Source organism: Ovis aries, chromosome 25 (genome assembly GCF_016772045.2).
Source record: "Ovis aries strain OAR_USU_Benz2616 breed Rambouillet chromosome 25, ARS-UI_Ramb_v3.0, whole genome shotgun sequence".
NCBI lineage: Eukaryota > Metazoa > Chordata > Mammalia > Artiodactyla > Bovidae > Ovis > Ovis aries.
Window position 1 is genome coordinate 39,956,336 of NC_056078.1, and position 20,293 is coordinate 39,976,628.

General features: G+C 49.4%; 1 protein-coding gene across 2 annotated transcripts in view; it reads right to left on the minus strand.

The window, feature by feature from the left end:
- GRID1 (glutamate ionotropic receptor delta type subunit 1) overlaps positions 1-20,293 on the minus strand; it is a 689,685-nt gene that overhangs the window by 535,638 nt on the left and 133,754 nt on the right. For both annotated transcript variants that reach the window (XM_027962365.3, XM_042241196.1), the window contains exon 3: positions 8,244-8,528. In XM_027962365.3, the coding sequence (XP_027818166.2) occupies positions 8,244-8,528 (285 nt within the window). The remainder of the gene's footprint in view (positions 1-8,243; positions 8,529-20,293) is intronic.

Genomic DNA, 20,293 nt, shown 5'->3' on the forward strand with positions numbered 1-20,293 from the left:
GCTGGCACCCTCGTCTTCCTGTCCTTCATCCGGCATCTCCTTATGTCCTCAGACACACCACGGAGTCCGACAGAAGGGTGATGGAACTTCAGAGTTAATGAACTTTAACCTTCCAGCAAATGCTACAATTAACGTGCCCTGAAGTACAGCTGCTTTATAATTAGATCGAAGAACAAAACCCAAAACACCCGTCCCAGTAAAGTTATTGTCGAACTTCTTGGTAGGTTTCCTAGCAATTAAACTCACTTACTCATTTCACCTGGAAAAAGTATTTATTACTTCAATTTAAACTAATGCCATAATGATACGATATGTGTTATTAATAAGAAGGTGCACCAGAGCAGCTCAGTTGTCTGACTTCCTATGCCAGACGTCAGAAAGACTTTGTTGGCATGAAGCATTGGTTAAAAGCGTAGGTGTCCGATTCTCTTTCTTCTGAGGAGTTTCCTGCCAGGAGGACTTGGGGTGAAGATCAACTGCCAAAGATGTTCACCAAGGGAACCTGTCAGGCTGTCCAGCTGTGAAGGTGTGAGGACTCACCAGGGCCACTTGGGACTGAGCAGTGAGCCTTCAGGGACTCCTAGCAACTCACCTCCACCACCAGGGAGGCCTGGAGTGTCCCCTGCAGGTGAGAGAGCTGTAACTCTCTCTCTTTCTGCTAGCACCAAGAACACAAGCAAGCTGTTTCCTGGGCTGCAGAACAAGCCAGGGCAGAGATGAACCAGCTCAGAGGCTAAGGGGCTCCAGCAGCTGTAGTTCCTGAGTTAGGGAGTCTTCCTGAGCACTCAGGTGTTAGGCTCTGTGCTAAGCTCTTATGGTTGTTCAATCGCTCAGTCATGTCTGAGTCTTTGTAACCCCATAGACTGCAGCACGCCAGGCTTCCCTGTCCTTCACCATCTCCCAGAATATGCTCAAACTCACGTCCATTGATTTGGTGATGCCAACGAAGACCCTGGCATGTATTAATGCATTTAATCCACACATCAAGCACACCAAATAGGAATGATTACTTTATTCCCATTAGACAGGTCAGGAAACCACTGCAGAGAGAGGTTGAGTGACTTGTCCAATGTCACTATAGAAGCAGAGCCAGCATTCAGCTGAGGCAGACTGCTCCCAAGTCCTGCTCCTCACCACTGTACTCAAGGACCATCCTGAGGAGGGACAAACAGCCAAAGCTCTCAGGCCAAGACTCTACCAAGCCCTATGCCCACATCCAGCCCTGGGAAGGAAGAATACTGACCACTGCCATTCTTGGTCCCCACTCCTGATTTGCTATTATCATACAGACCATTTGCCACGTACCAGAAACTCTGCCAGGGGTTTTAATCTGTAGCTCAGAAATTACCATCCCTGTTCCTTAGATGATAAAAAGGGAAGTCACCATGGGTGATCAGTAGGAAAGAAGGATGGCCACCCTCTCTCTTTTTTATTTACTTACTATTTTTGGTACTTGATAGAAAACTTTAAAGATATTAAACAAAAAAAGCAGATCTCACATCTTTGTCCCAAGTCATTGTGTTTCCCTCCCTGACACAGCTGTCCCCTATGACTGTATGTGTGCTCACACACGCACGTGACCTTGCTTACCCAGAGCAATACTGACACCACTGTTCTCACCTTGCTACTGCGAGCTAACAGTACCACGTGTTGGAACTATGGCCTCTTGGTTCATTAGGAATCATAGTTTCCCATTATGTATGTATCATAATATATTTAACCATTACGGTTGTTGGCAGTATCTGTGGCCACCAACAGTGCTCCAATAAACCCTTGTGCATTAAGAGAAGAGTCTACCTGCAGGCCTTGCTCCCCACAGCTTTGCCACAAGGATCAAGAGGCTGTGAGCAGAGCTGTGGGGTGACCTGGGCTTCGGGAATCAGACTTAGCCAACCCCCTACTCACCAGCCACCCACTCACTTTTCTGAGTCACAGTTTCCTCATCTGTAAAACAAGGGTGGTATGAACCCACTTTGAAGGGTTGCTGTAAGGATGCCATGAGCTGGAGCCTCAATGGAGCTTACACGGCGCCCTGCTTGGAGTGAGGCTGGAGAGACACAAACTGTGACTCACTGACACCTGGGCCACCTGGTCACCTGGGAAGTTCAGGCCCTGCTCGGGGCCTGGGATTTGTCCTCAGCTCTTTTCCGTGCATTAGCTTCTTTCCTTTCAGAGGAAGCCAGTGAGTCTGGACACAGACAACAGGAAGACCAGAGCACTCCAAAAAGAAGACCCAAGTCCAAGTTCAGGTCTCTGGACTGGGTGTAATGAATAGGACCCAGAGGCACAACCTGAGGAGGCGAGCTATGGCTCTCAAGGATTTCTGGAGATTCTGTACCCATCAGTGAGGCCTCTAAGGCCTGCTTGGCCCCGAGCTTCAGCCTCACCCTTGGCCACTGCCCACAATCCAGCCGTATCTTTTCCCTCTCTGTTGCCCCAGGCCTTCCAGCATGCTTTCCTTCTGCCTGGCACACTCTTCATCCTATCCACCCCCAGTGCCCTTTGCCTGCCTATTTCCCACTAGTCCTTTAGAGGCTTGCGTACATGCCACCTCCTTCAGGAAGCCCTCCTGAACCACCATCACAAGCTGTGCAGTCACCGCTAAGATAAGATCAGTTCCATGGCCACAGCAGAGTGAAGCAGTGTCAGGGAAGAATGTCAGGCCATAGCTGCAGGGAGAGGTGGTCTAGCCACAGGGATCCAGGCATACTCAGAGCCAGGACCTAGCTGTGGACACTCGGGCTGGAGGGCAACATCTGCTCTCAGAGCAGAGACGAAGGTTTCAGCAGGAGAATATCTTTATACCATTTGGATAGGGAAAGACCTCTTAAATGAGATAGGAAATGGAGCTATTTGTCTAAAAGATGAATAAATTGATAATAATACAGTATAGAACTTCCGTGAACTAAGACAACTAACTGAAAGGAGGCATTTAACATCCCTAACTTACAAAAGAAAAGACTCAATTTTAGAAATGCAAATCAAGACCACAGTGAGGTACCATTTCACGCCAGTCAGAATGGCTGCGATCCAAAAGTCTACAAGCAATAAATGCTGGAGAGGGTGTGGAGAAAAGGGAACCCTCTTACACTGTTGGTGGGAATGCAAACTAGTACAGCCACTATGGAGAACAGTGTGGAGATTCCTTAAAAAACTGGAAATTGAACTGCCTTATGACCCAGCAATCCCACTGCTGGGCATACACACCAAGGAAACCAGAATGGAAAGAGACACGTGTACCCCAATGTTCATCGCAGCACTGTTTATAATAGCCAGGACATGGAAGCAACCTAGATGTCCATCAGCAGATGAATGGATAAGAAAGCTGTGGTACATATACACAATGGAGTATTACTCAGCCGTTAAAAAGAACTCATTTGAATCAGTTCTAATGAGATGGATGAAACTGGAGCCGATTATACAGAGTGAAGTAAGCCAGAAAGAAAAACACCAATACTGTATACTAACGCATATATATGGAATTTAGAAAGATGGTAATGATAACCCTGTATGCGAGACAGCAAAAGAGACACAGATGTACAGAATAGACTTTTGGACTCTGTGGGAGAGGGAGAGGGTGGGATGATTTGGGAGAATGGCATTGAAACATGTATACTATCATGTAAGAAACAAATCGCCAGTCTAGGTTCAATACAGGATACAGGATGCTTGGGGCTGGTGCACTGGGATGACCCAGAGAGATGATATGGGGAGAGAGGTGGGAGGGGGGTTCAGGATTGGGAACTCATGTACACCCATGGCGGATTCATGTCAATGTATGGCAAAAGCAATACAGTATTGTAAAGTAAAATAAAAATTTTTTTAAAAACACATTGAATAAAATCAAGGCAATTGCCAAATGATAAAAAAACAAAAATAAAAATTTTTTAAAATATAAAAAATAAAAACCTAATAAAGATAAAAACAAATAAATAAATATGGGCAAAAATTTAAAACTACACATGGGTATTTAGAAGAGCAAATAAAAATACTGCATAAAGATATGCTCAGCTTCATCTTTTATCATGGCAATGTAAATCAAAATCACAGTGAGACACATTTCACATGAAAATCTTCAAACTAAAAGCAATGCCAGGTGTTGGTGAGGTTGGGGAGCTTCGAGAATGCTCATACATCGCAGGTAGCAGTGAAAATAGGTAGAAATGCTTTGGAAAGTAATTTGAAATGATCTAATAAAGTGAAACATGCATAGGCCCAATAGTTCATAATATTTAATAAAAAAGCAATCACAATCATCAATCAATTAAAAATAAATAAACATTTAAGAAAAGAAAGCAATCACAAAAGTGTACAGTAGTTTAACTCTATATATTCAAGGTTCACGAAGAGGCCAAACTAGGCAATAAGTATTTTAGGATCCATACTTGCATGACAAGCTATAAAGAAAACCAAGGAGCTCATTAGAACACAATGAAGATACTGGGTAGATCCCCTAGGTAGATGGCATGATACAATGAGGACACATAAGGCTCCTAGACATTTTTCAAACTGGTCTGGGTTCATGGGAGCTCACTTCATTATCATTCTTTTAACTTGACATATACATTGTAAAAGTGTGCAACTTTTAACTTTTTAAACATACTTTAAAAACAAGCACAAATAGGAAATGGACACACATTTAGAGCCCCAAGCTTTTGCTTCTGTGGAATCCCTGCTGCCAACTCATCCCAGGCCTGCAAACTAGCCCAAGAGGCTAACAGGGAGCATCACACCCCAAAGATGCTATGGAGGAAGGAGCCCCAGGGTCCTAACTTCACATCCCAGCCCTATGCAACTTTAGCCAAGATACTCCAACCATCTGTTCCAACATCTAAAATGAGTACCTAGCAAAATAGTTGCGCATGGTAGGGACTCAGTGAATATTTGTTGATGAGTGAGTCAGTGGTTTCTAAGATCCCACCATAAATACATCCCTCATCCAAATGTGCTCACTGGGGAGAAATTGTGGCTGCAGCTTCTAGCACACCCTCCCCAAAACACACACGAATAGCCCAGAAATCGAAGTGGCAAGACAGAAAGTTCTCTCTTCTGTTCAATCCAAACTTTTGGTATTTTAATGTTACAGATTTTCTCTCCCAAATGTCAGCTTCTCTTTTATTTTTCCTTTCGCTGTCACAACAAGCATACAAGTATTTTCAATGGAATTTTACCAAATGGCACGTCTTGCTTTCTGTAAACCTTAAACATACAAACTCCTCTCCCACCGCTCTGCCAAATTCTGTTGTAGAATTTGCTTTGCCTTTCTGACCCTTGACCCAGATGCCTAGTCCTCAGGCTCCACCCAGGACAGGACATTCCTCGGTTTAAAGGGAGGCTGAGGGGCAAATGAGGAAGGATCAGGCCTTACCTTGCAGGGGTAGGATCTTACACATGACATTTATCCAAGTGACTGACTGCACAAACCTAGGGCATGCCAAGTCCATTCCACACACGCCATCCTTGGCATCAACTCTGCCTGGCTGGTGATAAGAGAAGAAGGCTGGAGGCTAGCAAGCCCCAGATGACAGTAATAAGATGGTGCCATGGCTAAGTGCATGGGCATCAAAGTCAAAAGGAATCTCTCTGAGCCTCATGATCTTCATCTGTAAAATGCAGCAATAATCCCACTTCAGAGAGTTACTGAATAGCTTAAATAAATATATGTAAAGATACTTGCAGATCAGCATCAAAAAAACAAAGTTACTATATTCCAACCCACTTCTGTGTGACTTTGGAAGAAATGAAACAGTCTTTACACTCAATTTGCTTTTTAATTGGGCTCATCGCAGCTAGTGCTACAGCGGTCGGGTGGAGGAAGGGCCCTGAGGGGTTGTGGAGGCACCATTTGTCTTGGACGTATCAGTAATGTAAATCCACCCACAGCCCTCAGACAGGCCAATGCCAGCCAAGCTGAGGAGCACTCACACTCTGAATTCTTGGGGCTGCCTCAAACAGCATGTTTCTACAGCCTTGGCTTAAATAACATATTAAAAATGGGCCACAAATTTGACTGTACACAAAGGGCAAGGTCAAAACAAGTCACAGGAGCTGGAGTTGTTAATGTTTTATAGAGAATGTTTGGGGTAGAAACCTGGCTTCAAAGGTTGTCAAATCAGGAGGGTAATGGCCAGGACAGGCAAAGGCAGGAGGTCCTTCATAGAACCAGTGAAAGAGCACTGGCCTCCAGGAAGGCTAATGCCAAATGGTCAGCACCTTGGACAGTGACAGCCATGTGCAAGCAGCTCTGAGATGCTTGATTTCACAGCCACCTTTAGCAAAACAGGACGGGTTGCTGCCAGTCCATGCCCTGCATCATGATGCTTCATGGAGCAATCACAGCATTTTATGTTGCTGAGGCCATATGCTTCCTCAGAATCCTTCCCAACAAAGCAATCAAGGTTCAGCCAATTGCCGGCAGTGGTCCACCAGAAGAAACCTATTTGTCACCCTGTGTGTTTATAAAATTACTAATAAAGGTCAGTGTGGTTGAAAACTAACTTCAACCCTACAAGAGAGAGCAAAGGTCTCCGTGTGACAAAACAGGAGAACACCTTTTGGCTTGACTGGAGGGTCTGGATGGGAGAGGAGAGGGGCAAAGGAGTGTATCTGCAGAAAGAAACATCTGTTTCCTAGCTTACCTCAAAGGTCTTTCCTTGTCTTTCCCCCACATTTCTCCTTATATTAAAATTTCTTGAAAGGTCCATGTTCTCATAAATGAGTTGGTTCATTCACAGAGAGACAATTTCTCTGGACCTTCTCTGTGCCAGCCACCAGGCTATGACATGGTCTCTCCAACTCCTCCCCAGAGTCAGGGATTGAGCAGGGGTGGGAGGGAGAAGCCAGGCCCTGGACAGAGTGCAGTTCAAGCGCCTGGAGCCTCTGGCCACCTTTGTCCCCATCACCCCCCTCATTTTAATTTCAGTACAGTGACTGTTTGCTTTTCAATTCCTTCTGGAAGACTCCAGACAGCATATTTGCTTAAGAGCTGAAGACAACATTCCAGTCTTAGAGAAGCAGAGTATTTAGGCAAATGCAAACATATGCTGCTTTCTCTTCTTAGTTACAGTCTTGGCAAAGGGATTATTCCACCAAGAGAGGAAAAAAGGACTTTCGAGGGTCTACCTCATTCCACCCTGGCCCCAACTGTGAGGCGCCAGCCCTCACCTTTAAAGATGTAAGGTGAGTGGCTGTGGTTATAAAAGGGTAGCATGGGGGTCCTTGTGAGGGACTGCTCTGAATCTGACTGTGGTGGGCACATGAATCCACACGTGACAGAACTGTACACACAGTGAATATACACGCCCAGGTGCATGCAAACTGGTGAATATGAGCGAGGCCTAGGGATTGTGTCAAGGTGAAATCCTGCTTGTGGTGTACTATGACAGTTAGGCTAGATTTTGGAGCACACAGGATCTCTGAGTTATTTCTCATAATTGTATGTAAGTCTCAGTTATCTCAGAATTTAAAAATAAACAGGTTTTTTTAAACATATAATTTTTTTCAATAAAAAGGTTTTATTTTTAAACCATTTATCTTGGGACCAGAACTGGTCTCCGTTTTCACAAAGCAGCCATAGAAAAACTGAAGCTATCTCTTCAAAGCCCATTTTTCTAGTTTCCTAACAAGGAAACTATGATTTTTTTTTTCATACAGTAGGCCTTCAAAGAATCCATATCCAGCCTTGCCCTGTGTCCCCAGACCCACACGATCCCCACCTGGGTCCATGACATTAAGGTTGTAGCTCTCCCTGACCTTTGCCCCAGCCTGAAACCCTGAAAACTAAGGGCAGGTCAGCGTGGAGGGAGGCAAGGAGCTGGGGAAGCTGGGAGAGCATCCAGCGAGAGGGGGACACTTTGCAGAGGAGGCTTCCGGGAGGACCCATGCTGGCCAGCCTCCACCACTGCTGCCTGCATGCAGCCTTTCGGATCTCTGCCAGCAGTTTATTAATATTTTATTGAAAACTCGAAGATGATTCAAACTTCAGCTGTCATGATAAGGTGTTGTTGCTAGGCAACTTCAGTGCCTGTCTACAGATCTGTTTTCAGAGCTCATCCCCTACTCATGAAGCTCAAGGTTGGGTCCTACCACCCAGAGACCCACTCGGTTCAGACTATCAACCGCTGTCCACACCTAGCCCTCTCCAAAGGGCTCAACCTCCAGGAGCAAAGGTCCAGCTCACAGGTCTCCCAGTGTCTGGCTGTGCCCCACCCCGAAGCCCCAGACCAGCCCCTGCCCCTACTCACCATACTCGCTGTCGTAGAACATGACAAACTTCTGCCAGCGCAGCTCTGTCACCAGCCTGAGCATGACGTCATTGAGGCGCACAGGCGGTCTGGAGGCCAGCGTGTAGGCCTCGCCATCGGGGCTGGGGTTCAGATGGCAGGCGGTGCGCGGAGAGCCCCCTGGGTTGCGCTGGACAAAGAGATGTGGGATGTGCATCGCGTCTGTGAGGGACTGCAGGGCGTTGGCAGACGCACAGCCGGTGGACGTAACCAAGGCCAAAATCCCCTGGGTCATGAGGTCACAGGCTGGAAAGAGAGGGGAGAGAGAGGGAGGGGTCAGCATGGGGGTGATGCTGCCCTGGCTTCAATTCACACAGCTCACACTGGGCAGCTCATTCCTGCGGTTCCAAGAAACACCATCTCCCTCCAGGGACCAAGAACCCTGTCTGGCCAGCCCAGAGGCTCTCACAGGCAGAGTCTGTGAAGCCCTAGTGATGCTGCCAACTAGATACTCCTGTGTCCATTCAACAGATGAGAAAACAGAGGTCAAGAGAGGCAAAATCAGTCATCCTAGGCTACTCAAGCAGGGAAAGTAGAACAGGGCTCCTACCCACATCTGCCTGAGACACTCAGCCACGCTACTATAGCAGCTATCTGGTTTCCCACTTGGGCTGTGAGCCTCTTAAGAGCCATGAGCTCGTTTTGTTGATCCTTGTACCCCAAGGCCAAGCCACAGGCCAAGAATGCACTGTGTACTCTACAATCGCTGGCTGAACTGAGCTGATTGGGGCGGAAGGGAATAAGTTACATTGGAAAGCCAAGGAGACACTTACCCCCGAAGACCCAGATTGTAGGCAACGAACCCCAGAAACCCCCAGTCTCCTGGCCAAGTCCACTTGACTCATACCATAAAAATACTGGGTCAAACCCCCAGGGAAGTATTTGGTTCCAGAAGATCAGGATTATTTAAAAGCCACTTGACAATAACAAAGGAAGAGGCTCCCACAGCTGGGGCTGACTGCAGGTGACGAGGAGGACGACCAGGTGTCAGCAGCATCTCTAGGGAGGGAGCACTTAGGGATCGCCTTTTGAAGTCATCTAGTCACCGTGAGTTCCAGTAACCCCTTTTAGCCACACTCTTACGCCTTTTTGGAACATCAGACCCATTAATAGAACAATGCACCTCGCAACACTGCAACCCACTGCACCAGTTTTGAAGCAAACATTTATTAATAACGCTTTATGTGACGGCAGGAATGTGAGAAAGCAGATGCAGTTTCAAAACACAGCCTGTGAATGTCAGCAGGCCATCTGCTGCAGACGGCAGACTTTTGAACAACTTTGACGATGCGGTTCTTTCGGTTGAGAGCACTTGGGTTTATGTAATGCCTCAGACCAGACTGGGAGAAGGAGATGAAGACCAGGAGAGCAACCCCAAGGAGCAAGGCAGAGGGAGGCTGGGAAGGTGTGGGAAGAGGAAGACATCCCCAGGCTTTCCAATACCGAGGGCCAGTGGCTCCCCATGCAGGGGCAATCACCTTGCACATTCATGGGCTTAAGCAGGAGGACAGTTTGCCCACAACTCTTCCTGCGGAACCCTCAGGCTTCAACACAAGGCGGAAGGAGGCGGTGGTTAAATGAGAGATTCTCTGCGGTCCCTACTGAAGATCACACAGCCACCTAAATGCTCTGGACCCTCGCATTCAGGCTGCACGTGGCCAAGCTCACTCCTGAATTGTAATCCAATCCTGCCATGCTTCTGTTTAAAGCCCTTGGTGTCCCAAGAGCCTTGGGCAGGGAGTCAAACTCCCTAGGGCAGTCTTGCAGGCTCCCCAGTGCCTGCAGCCTCAGGTTCCTCCTGCCGCGCTGCCCCACTGCCCACCCGTCGTTGTCCTCTGGAACCCATCACACTTCCTTTTGCCTTCTGAACCTTGACATCACTTGCTTCAAGACCAGGCTCTACACCCCCAGACTGACTAGAGACCCTGTCATGCGCTTCGTCTCCATCCCACGCTTCCCCTCTCACAACACTGAACTGTCTCTCTCTGCCACTTGACCTCAGGTTCCAGGGGAACAGAGGTCACGCCCTTCTGCTCACCATCCTCATCCAGGGACACAATGTGTCTGCCAGCACACAGTAGTCAGTAAAAACTCATACAATAATACCATAATCCTTGACATTTGCATGCCCTCTGGTCAATAATTCCACTTTGGGCATCTACCCAAACTATAATATAAAAATAACCAGGAAATTCCCTGGTGGTCCACTGGTTACAACTTTGCTTTCCATTACAGAGGGCACAGTTCAACCCCTGGTCAGGAAGCCAAGATCCCACATGCCACAGGGCAAAAAACCAAAACATAAAGCAGAAATAATACGCAACAGACTCAATAAAGACTTTTAAAATGGCCCACATCAGAAAAAAATTTTTTAAGAAAAAAAAAATGGCTTTAGATCCATAAATATTCAGAGGATACTTATCCAGATTCTTGATATAATGCCAACAATCAAAAAAATGCAGATAGGTGAGGGACACAAAAGTGTTCCACTTGTTGAAAGCACACCCAACCTCTAAAACTATTTATGAAGATACTACGGTGACATGGGAAAGTACCTGTCATTAAAAAGTTATGCGACAGTCATACCAAATTGTATGTATTTTATGAAATCAATCAAATAAAACTTAACATGCATGAAAGAAAGACCAGAAGGAAACACTGCAAAACGCTCAAAGTGACCGCATTTTAGGTGGAGCCTCAACGCGCTTTTCCTTTTTTTTCTGTACTTTGCCAAAATTTCATGCTGTGAACAGATAACTCTTTTACAAAAGGAAAATAATCCTTCAGTAATGGATAAGTAAGGAGCTCCAGGAGGACGGACTATTTTGTGAGAATTTTCTCTGTGCTCAATACTCCGTCGAGCCCTCTCTATACGTGAGTTCACGTTATTCTCATGACATTCCGGTACAGCAGGCATCGCTGTGTGTTTTCCAGATAACAAGTTGTGAAGCCGCACTACTGCTAAGGGCCGGACCGAGACGCCTTCCTATCTAAAAAAGGCTTCTGCGGGGTGACTGTGGCAAACCCAGAGCGTGACATTTTATACTCGCCAGGATTACAGCAATTTCTACCATTAGCTAAAAAGCATGCTTATGAAAAAGACAAGAATAACACTAAAAGCCAAGGTCTGTGATGATACATGGATTTTTCTTTCTTCTCTTGTATATATTCTCTTTAATGCCAATAACACTGCACTGAAACCTCTTACAAGTAATCTTGCAAAATTCACCACACATCACTAGGGCTTAAAGTTGCCCAGGAACTCAAGTCTTTGGTCCTACCCAGGACCCCCACTGCGCCATCACGGGGTCTCAGCTTTCTGTCATGCACCCCATCGGGCTCCCCCTCGGGTCACTGCCTGACTTCTGATGGCAAGCGCCCCTCCCTGCCCCCGCTGGTGCCCATTCCACAGGTGCTGTGTTATTAAGTCACTGAACCCCGCTGAGGCTCCATTTCTCCATCCGAGTCCACATCCTGTACTCCCACTTGTTTCTTCCCCTCTATGCGTTTCATGCATACGCTCAGCACACCCTCTAAGCACAAAGCCCTCCAATGAGCACTGAGGCCAGGGTGAGAACAGGACACACACAGGCTCCATCTGAGGAGCTTAGGATCTACCAAGGAGCTGAACCCCACAGTTCAGCCTGGGAGGAAGGAGAGGGGAAGGTCCCTGGGACCCAGCGGAGGGTGAACTCATGTGGGGTTAGCATCAGAGCCTCAGAGGAAGAAAAGGATTTAGACCAGGAGAGATGGCGGGGGGCGGGGGGGGGCAGGGTGAGTGAGGGGTGCATGGTGACACAGACACGGGGCTGGGTAGCAGGAACGTGCTCAGGGAGCAGGTCCCATGCCCCAGCCCTGGTGGCAGCCACAGGCACCAGCTTCTTGGCTGGGCCTGGGCTCCCCAGGGCAGCAGAAAGAGCGCTAGAATCTCACAAAGTTCTGCTTTGGGCTCCTCCGGTCGACAACTGCGTGACCATAGGCATGTGTCCTTCCTGAACCCCTGCTGTCTATTAATTCAGGATACAAATCACAGCAGAGCTATGGGAGTTCTGACTTATAATGTGGACCACAGTGCCAACCCCATGCGGGGCCCAAGAAAGATGCTAAACACATGTCAGTCTCCTGCCCCTCTCCTTGAGCATCCCTACCTCTCTATCAATATCCTCACCCAAATCATGTCCAGGAGCCCAAGAAACAGGAGTTTACAACAGAGAATGACCTCACTCTCGCTACTGACCAGCCCTCCCCTTGGAGGTGGGCACCCTGACCCACCCCAGTACGGCCACTTGCAAGAGCACTGAAATCCCTCAAGGCCCCCACCTCCTCCCCCACAGGGCGGGTAATTAAACGCGGAAGCCTCTCCTAGGTGCTAATGGAGAGGCCTAATACAAGTCAATTTCTAATCCACTGTGAATGGCCTGCTAATTGGGGCTCTGTTGAAATGATGGTTATTTAGAGGCTCCTAACATAAAAATAATAAGATCAAAATACATCAGATCAAAGCCACACCAGCTATTAGCTTCCACAAGGTTATGGAATATCCTCATTCCTAGGACAGGGTATCACACAATTGACACCCCCCTTGGGGAGAGAGACAACGAACCCCAGTGCCACGTCTGTGGCCCTGTCATATCCAAGCTGTGGGACTTTGAGTGAGGGAGGGGCTAACCCTCTCTTGGCCTCCAGGCCTCTGTTTTTTCTGTCGAAGAAAAATGAAGGCATCCACTCCTCAGAGCGGTTGTGCAGATTCTCTGAAAGGCCTTTGTATGTGAAGAACCATTTGGCACTGGCTGGTGCATAGTAGGAATGTGGAAGTCACTCTCTCCAGCTTAGAGGTGTTTTGCAGCTCACTAGAAGATAACAGCCTTTGTTATAATTCTTTGCCTCCAATAGCATATGGTCATAAAGCTGATCTCCCTCTTGATGATAACAATGCAGGCTTGATGGACTGATAAGAGCTCCCCAAGAATGGCTCATCAGCTGGGGAAGTCAGTAGTAAAGATGAATGTAATAGGAGCTTCGAGTGCCCTTAACCTGAGCTCGGTGGCCTAGGAGAACAGAGGTCTCTGGGACACATGATGGATTCCCAGAAATCGAGAAGAAGCAGGCCGTTCAAACCCAGGCCTGGATCTAGACAAGAGGATCCAGGAGCTCAGCCAGCCTTCCCAGACAGCCCCACCATTCCATCCCTGCCAGCCTCCCCAGAGGTGCCAGCATCCTGCTGATTCATGATTCTCCAGACACACAACTCTCAGGGAAGGACGCACCAGGCATAGCACAGGCCCCTTCAAGGGCAAGCAGGATCGCCTTCCTCCTCACCCGAGATGAGCTTTCTGATCCCCTGGTGAGAAAACTGAAGCACAGACAGGGCTGACCACTTCTCCAGGGTCATACAGCTAGAGAGTGAATGGCAACAAGAACATCAGAACCAGATCACCAGGTACCTCTGCAGCCAGTCCCAGGAGGAGATGGTGGCTAGCAGAGGACAAAACCCAGGCTTCCATGACTGACTCTACTGGCCCTTCCCTGGGTGGAAACTCCTGGGGCAGTTGCACTCTCAACACAGGCCCCAGAGAAGGGGGCAGCAAGCAAGAACAAGGCCTCCTTCTGCTACAGGCAAATGCTTGGCTCATCAAGTCACCCGGGGCCTTAGGTGTGCACTAGAGATAAGAGAGGTGCCCCTGACCACTACTGATTCACACCCAGCCTTCTCCATCCCCTAGGGGAACTCCTGGAAAATTCTCAGGCCAAGACTGAGAGAAGCAATACCTCAGGAGGCTTGTGCTGGAAGATACACAATTGCTGGTGCTGACGCCTGATAGTGATGCTAGCCGCAGCCACCCCAGCCCTTTGCTCCACCACGTGCCCTGAATGCATGGTGCCCCGGGCACACGCACACCTGATCCTCCTGGAAGACGTGACGTGGTCTCCAAACAGAGGAGAGCCACCTTGCAGCACAGGCTTCCCTGGGGCTGCAGAGCCTCCTCATCCCAGGAGCTAACTGGCCTCTGGGTAGCCCTTTAAAGGACAGGACTGCTCCTGATAGACAAGGCAAGTGGGGGCGCTCTGCCTGCATGGAAGCAGCCTGGTAGAGGTGCCCCCACATCAGAGGGGCCTGGCAAGGCAATTGAAGGGAGGGGCAGGCTGTGGGCAGCCCTGGGCTCAGCTCTGCCCTCCAAAAGTAATGCTCCCTCTCTGCCCAGCCCCAGCAGGCCAGTCCCCAGCCGTCCAGCACCTCTGGCTGCCCCACACCTGGGCTCCAGTTACCACCTCACTACTTCAATCATTCACGGCCAGGGGCACACACCCTCCCCTGAACCACCCTCATTATCTGTGCCCTTCCTCTCCTCCTTCCAGCTGGCACAGTCTTTATTAATATTTGAATTCTGGTGGCTAATGCTTTAAATTAAGGTTGCATTTATAAATACTTTATGGTCAATGAATAATTGACCAAATTTAGTATTGTCATAACTCACAGTAAATTATTGATCCATGAAGAATAAATATTTTTCATGTTTTATTAAGACATTTAAAAGGTAAACAAAACCATGGAATAGGGCGGGGGGAAACGGGTTCAGTTCAGTTCAGTTCATTCGCTCAGTCATGTCCAACTCTTTGCGACCCCATGAATCGCAGCACACCAGGCCTCCCTGTCCATCACCAACTCCCAGAGTTCACTCAGACTCATGGCCATCAAGTCAGTGATGCCACCCAGCCATCTCATCCTCTGTCGTCCCCTTTTCCTCCTGCCTCCAATCCCTCCCAGCATCAGACTCTTTTCCAATGAGTCAACTCTTTGCATGAGGTGGCCAAAGTACTGGAGTTTCAGCTTCAGCATCATTCCTTCCAAAAGAAATCCCAGGGCTGATCTCCTTCAGAATGGACTGGTTGGATCTCCTTGCAGTCCAAGGGACTCTCAAGAGTCTTCTCCAACACCACAGTTCAAACACATCAGTTCCTCAGCACTCAGCCTTCTTCACAGTCCAACTCTCACATCCACACATGACCACTGGAAAAACCATAGCCTTGACTAGACGGACCTTAGTCGGCAAAGTAATGTCTCTGCTTTTGAATATACTATCTAGGTTGGTCATAACTTTTCTTCCAAGGAGTAAGCGTCTTTTAATTTCATGGCTGCAGTCACCATCTGCAGTGATTTTGGAGCCCCCCCCCCCAAAAATAAAGTCTGACACTGTTTCCACTGTTTCCCCATCTATTTCCCATGAAGTGATGGGACCGGATGCCATGATCTTCGTTTTCTGAATGTTGAGCTTTAAGCCAACTTTTTCACTCTCCTCTTTCACTTTCATCAAGAGGCTTTTTAGTTCCTCTTCACTTTCTGCCATAAGGGTGGTGTCATCTGCATATCTGAGGTGATTGATATTTCTCCCAGCAATCTTGATTCCAGCTTGTGTTTCTTCCAGTCCAGCATTTCTCATGATGTACTCTGCATAGAAGTTAAATAAGCAGGGTGACAATATACAACCTTGATGTACTCCTTTTCCTATTTGGAACCAGTCTGTTGTTCCATGTCCAGTTCTAACTGTTGCTTCCTGACCTGCATACAGATTTCTCAAGAGGCAGGTCAGGTGGTCTGGTATTCCCATCTCTCTCTGAATTTTCCACAGTTTATTGTGATCCACACAGTCAAAGGCTTTGGCATAGTCAATAAAGCAGAAACAGATGTTTTTCTGGAACTCTCTTGATTTTTCCATGATCCAGCGGATGTTGGCAATTTGATCTCTGCTTCCTCTGCCTTTTCTAAAACCAGCTTGAACATCAGGAAGTTCACGGTTCACATATTGCTGAAGCCTGGCTTGGAGAATTTTAAGCATTTCTTTACTAGCATGTGAGATGAGTGCAATTGTGCTGTAGTTTGAGCATTCTTTGGCATTGCCTTTCTTTGAGATTGGAATGAAAACTGACCTTTTCCAGTCCTGCGGCCACTGCTGAGTTTTCCAAATGTGCTGGCATATTGAGTGCAGCACTTTCACAGCATCATTTTTCAGGATTTGAAATAGCAACACAGCTAGGGGGTCTTCCCCAGTGAGTCCACCGGCAACTCACACTTGGTGTGTCAACACCGAGCTCTCCAGGATGTGGTCCTGCCCCTCCCGGTTGCTCAGTCTCAGTAAAGGGGTGCCCCCAGCCACCCACTTGCTCTCGAGCTCTCTCCCTGAGCCTCTGCACCCAAGCCTTTGCCAAGTCCTGAGTGTCTTATCTTCAAAATACATCTTGGGTCTGTTGGCTTTCCTCCCTCTCCATTGCCATCACCTTGCTCTAAAGCACTATCGCCTCCCCACTGGGCCTCCACACACCCCCCACCAGATCCACGCGCCATCCACCCTGCACACCGCAGTGCACTGGCCCTCTGCAACGACAACCAGACAGTGCTGTCCCTGCTTAAATGGATTAGCTTCCAACTGCTCTTAACACAAAGCCCGCAACACCAACAGGGTCCTGCGCCGTCCACTCCCAGGCCCTGCACTCCAGGTGCCAGATTTTACGCAGTAACGCAAATTTTGCCCACTTGCGGGTCCCCTCACGTACACCCTCCTTGGACTGCAACACTCCTCTCAGCTCTGTCTGGCTCTCTCTCCTCATCCTGTATTTTTGGGGGTGACTGTGATTCCCTCAAGAGAACTGTCCATGACCCCAACCCTCTCTCATGGTACTCTTCCTACAGACCGACCGATGTTTGCAATCGTGGACTGTTTCATGTGACCGCTGTCAGTCATCCCGTTCTCGGAGCCATGAGCCTGTGAGCAGAGACACCTGCGCATTGCTCATCCTCCTAGCCTCTGGCCCAGTGCCCAGCATGGCCTAACAGAGCAGCAAACTATTTAATACTCTCAGCAGCTCACAAGATCAGCACTATGGGTGTCCATATTTCACGGTGAGGCAGAGCTTTCAAACTTGCCAAAGTCCCCAGATGTTCAGGTCCTCCCCAGAGTGAAGCCACATCCTACAGCCTAGAGAAAGGGAGTTTCTTAAAGCCAACCCTTCACTCTAAGGCAAGTTGCACCAAGAGCACAGAGGGGGCCGAAGGGACAGTGAGGAGGAAGTTGGCTGAACCTGAGGCCTGGCCTAGGCAGCAGCCTCTGGGCAGGAGCCTCTCCTGGAGCCTCTCCAGGCTGGCGCCTCCTATGCCCCTCTGGCTTCATGGTCAGCCTAGCCCAAGGAAGCAAACAGGAGCAAGGCCAGAGGGTCCCGATGGGTGCTGGACTGGAGCCTGGGGCAGGTGTGCAGCCAGTGCAGGCAGGATGCACGGAACCAGCCAGGAGGGGAGGTTAGGGGAGGGCCAGCGGTTCCATGCCTGTCTCTGGGGCCCTATCCTGATGCCAATTAATGAATCAAACTGATTCCCTGCTCCTGCAGATGCAAAACACAGGGAACTCTGGGTGGGATCATGCTGGCTTATTTATAGCTCTCCGGCTCCTCGTTAATGACTTTCACTGCTCCGCCAATGGAACGCCAGGCTCCTGGACTGGGATTCACCGGAAGCCTCCACTGTGGTAGTTAAATCAGGACAGTGATGAGTCCTGGGAGACCTGGAGAATCTCGAAAGCAGCCGAGCATTGGGCTGGCGATGTGTGTGTTGCGGGTGGGTGGGGGGAGGGATGAGGGGGTGGTGCATGCGGGGGGGTGGGTGATTTCTGCAGCATCTCTGTTCCAAGCCCAGACATCTCCTCTTGGTCTCCTCTCATCCTGCATCTGTGCTTTCACTTACTCATTTCTTCACCCCAAATCCTCTAATCATCACTGTGTTGGGCCCTGAGCCAGGAGACATAGAAAGCCATGAAATGCAGCCCCCTTTCTTGGGAACCTTAGAAATTCAGCATAAAGTCAAATAATACATACTCAACAGAAGTGTGCTAGATCTGGAAAGGAAAGGAATGATTAATTTTGCCTAGCAAGGAGATGTCAGGGAAGAGTTCCATAGAGAAAGAGGCATTTGGGATAGGTCTAAGGGGATGAGTAGGAGTTTGAAAGGCATAGTATGGGCCAGGCACCATGTAGACCCATCCAACTAGTCACTGAGCTCCATAGCCTCCTGGGGAAGTGGGTTCTGCTACCCTATTCTAGACAGGAAGCCCAGGAGCAGAGACTCGAGGTTAGGGTGCTGCTTGAAGCCACAGGAGAGCCTGGATTGTAACCCTGAGCTGTCTCTGACTGCAAAGTTAAGTACATGGGCTCAGGAGGCAGGCAGGACCACTGCTATAGCTGTGTGCTCTCAAGCAAGTCACTTAACCTCTCTGAGACTCATTTCCTCACCTATAAATGGGCTAAGAACAGTCCCCACCTCTAGGGCTCTCATGACGATTAAATGAGCATAGTGAACCAGAGGTCACATTTGCGTGTACATGGACAGGCCAGACCACGGGGCCTGCCCCTAGCTCTCCTCATGTCCTCAGGCTGCCCAAGGCCAGTTCCATGCCTGCCCTTCCCTCCTTCTGCATGTGCCAAAGCCATCCAGACACCAGGCCCCTGCCTGGCACTCCTCCCAGGCCTACTGACCCTCTCAAATGGGGAACTGAGGCTCCACGGGGCTTCCGATTCTCCCTTTTGCATCTCAACCTGTGTCTGACTTTCTCTAGCTCTCTCTGGCTCTCTTATTCTCTCTGTTTCCCACTTTCTAAGTCTCAGCTCTCTGTCAGAGAGAGAGAGAATGTGTTGTATGTGAATCTCACTCTCTAGTACAGGCCACCAGCCCATACCCTCTCTGCCTCTAGGACTGACCACCCAAGAGGGACTGAGCCCCCACATTTACGCCTTGGCACCTACTCTCCATCCATTGGAAGCTGACCCGTGGATGCGCACCTGTCAGGCCCTCAGCTCTCCAGTCTCTCCCACCCCAGTGGATTCGTGAGGCAAGAGCAAGTGCCACCTCTGGGCCAGGGCCCCTCTCAGGAAAAGGGGGAGGGATAGCAACATCCCCATCCTTCCAAGCTCCGGTTCTGAGCTGCAGCCACAAGACCTCATGCTAAGCCTGCCAGCAGGCTTCCAGAAGGCAGCCTCCGTGCTCCCAGGTACAAAGCAGAAGTCCCTGAGGCCAGGCTATGTCAGGCTCAAATCACTGCACCTGCACGCCCCTGCTAGCAATCCCCATCGCTGTCACCTCCTCATCGTTCCAGACCAAACATCCAGGGGTCTCCTTCGCCCAATCAGAACAGCACAAGCCTTGCCCCTGCTATCTCCCTACCATACACACAATTACAGCTCAGCGTCACTGTTTGTTTTGGGAGTCTCTGTCACCTCTGGAGTGAGCCCCGTAACACCTCTCCGTCCCTAGCACCCAGCTGGGGATGGATGGAGATGTCTCAGGGGGCAGGCGGCAACAGAGCAATGCTGCATGAACACGAGGCTGGCCCTGACCTGCCGCCGTCGATGGGGAGCCCCACGGCTGCTCCCACCAAGAAAACCTCAAGGCCATATTCTGTCACCACCCTATGGGGCTGTCTCTAGGGTCAGGATCCACAGGGACTCCCACATACCTCAGCTCCCTGCCAACAGTCACGGCAGGGCAGGCCTCTGTGAATCCAGCCCTCTGCATCACTGCCTGGCCTGTCACCTGGTTGGACCCACACCTGAAGCCCTCCCAGGTGGCAGAGACAGCCACCCTCCAGGGTAGGGTATCACTGCTGAACCCTGAGCTTCTGGGCTCTACTGGCCCAGAGGAGCCCCCAGTCCATTCTGCTGCCTTCCTGGGTTGCATGACTGGAGAGACACACCCAGGCTCCAGATGTGAGCCTTGAGATCACCACGGCCAACTGCCAGACGTCCCTCAAACAAGGGGTCTGGCCGCCTGACCCTCTTCTAGGGCTGCCCCTCCACAGTTCAGCCGCTTCCGCACTTCGCCCTGCCTAGTCGCCAGCCCCCCGTGGCTGTCACCAGCCTCCATGCTCTGCAGCCAAGCCCAGGAAGACAAGCAGTGCAGGGCAGCCCCTCGCACCTTCCTCACCCCTCATGCACGGCTCCCCCACAGCCCTCAGTAAATGGCACCTGGGCTG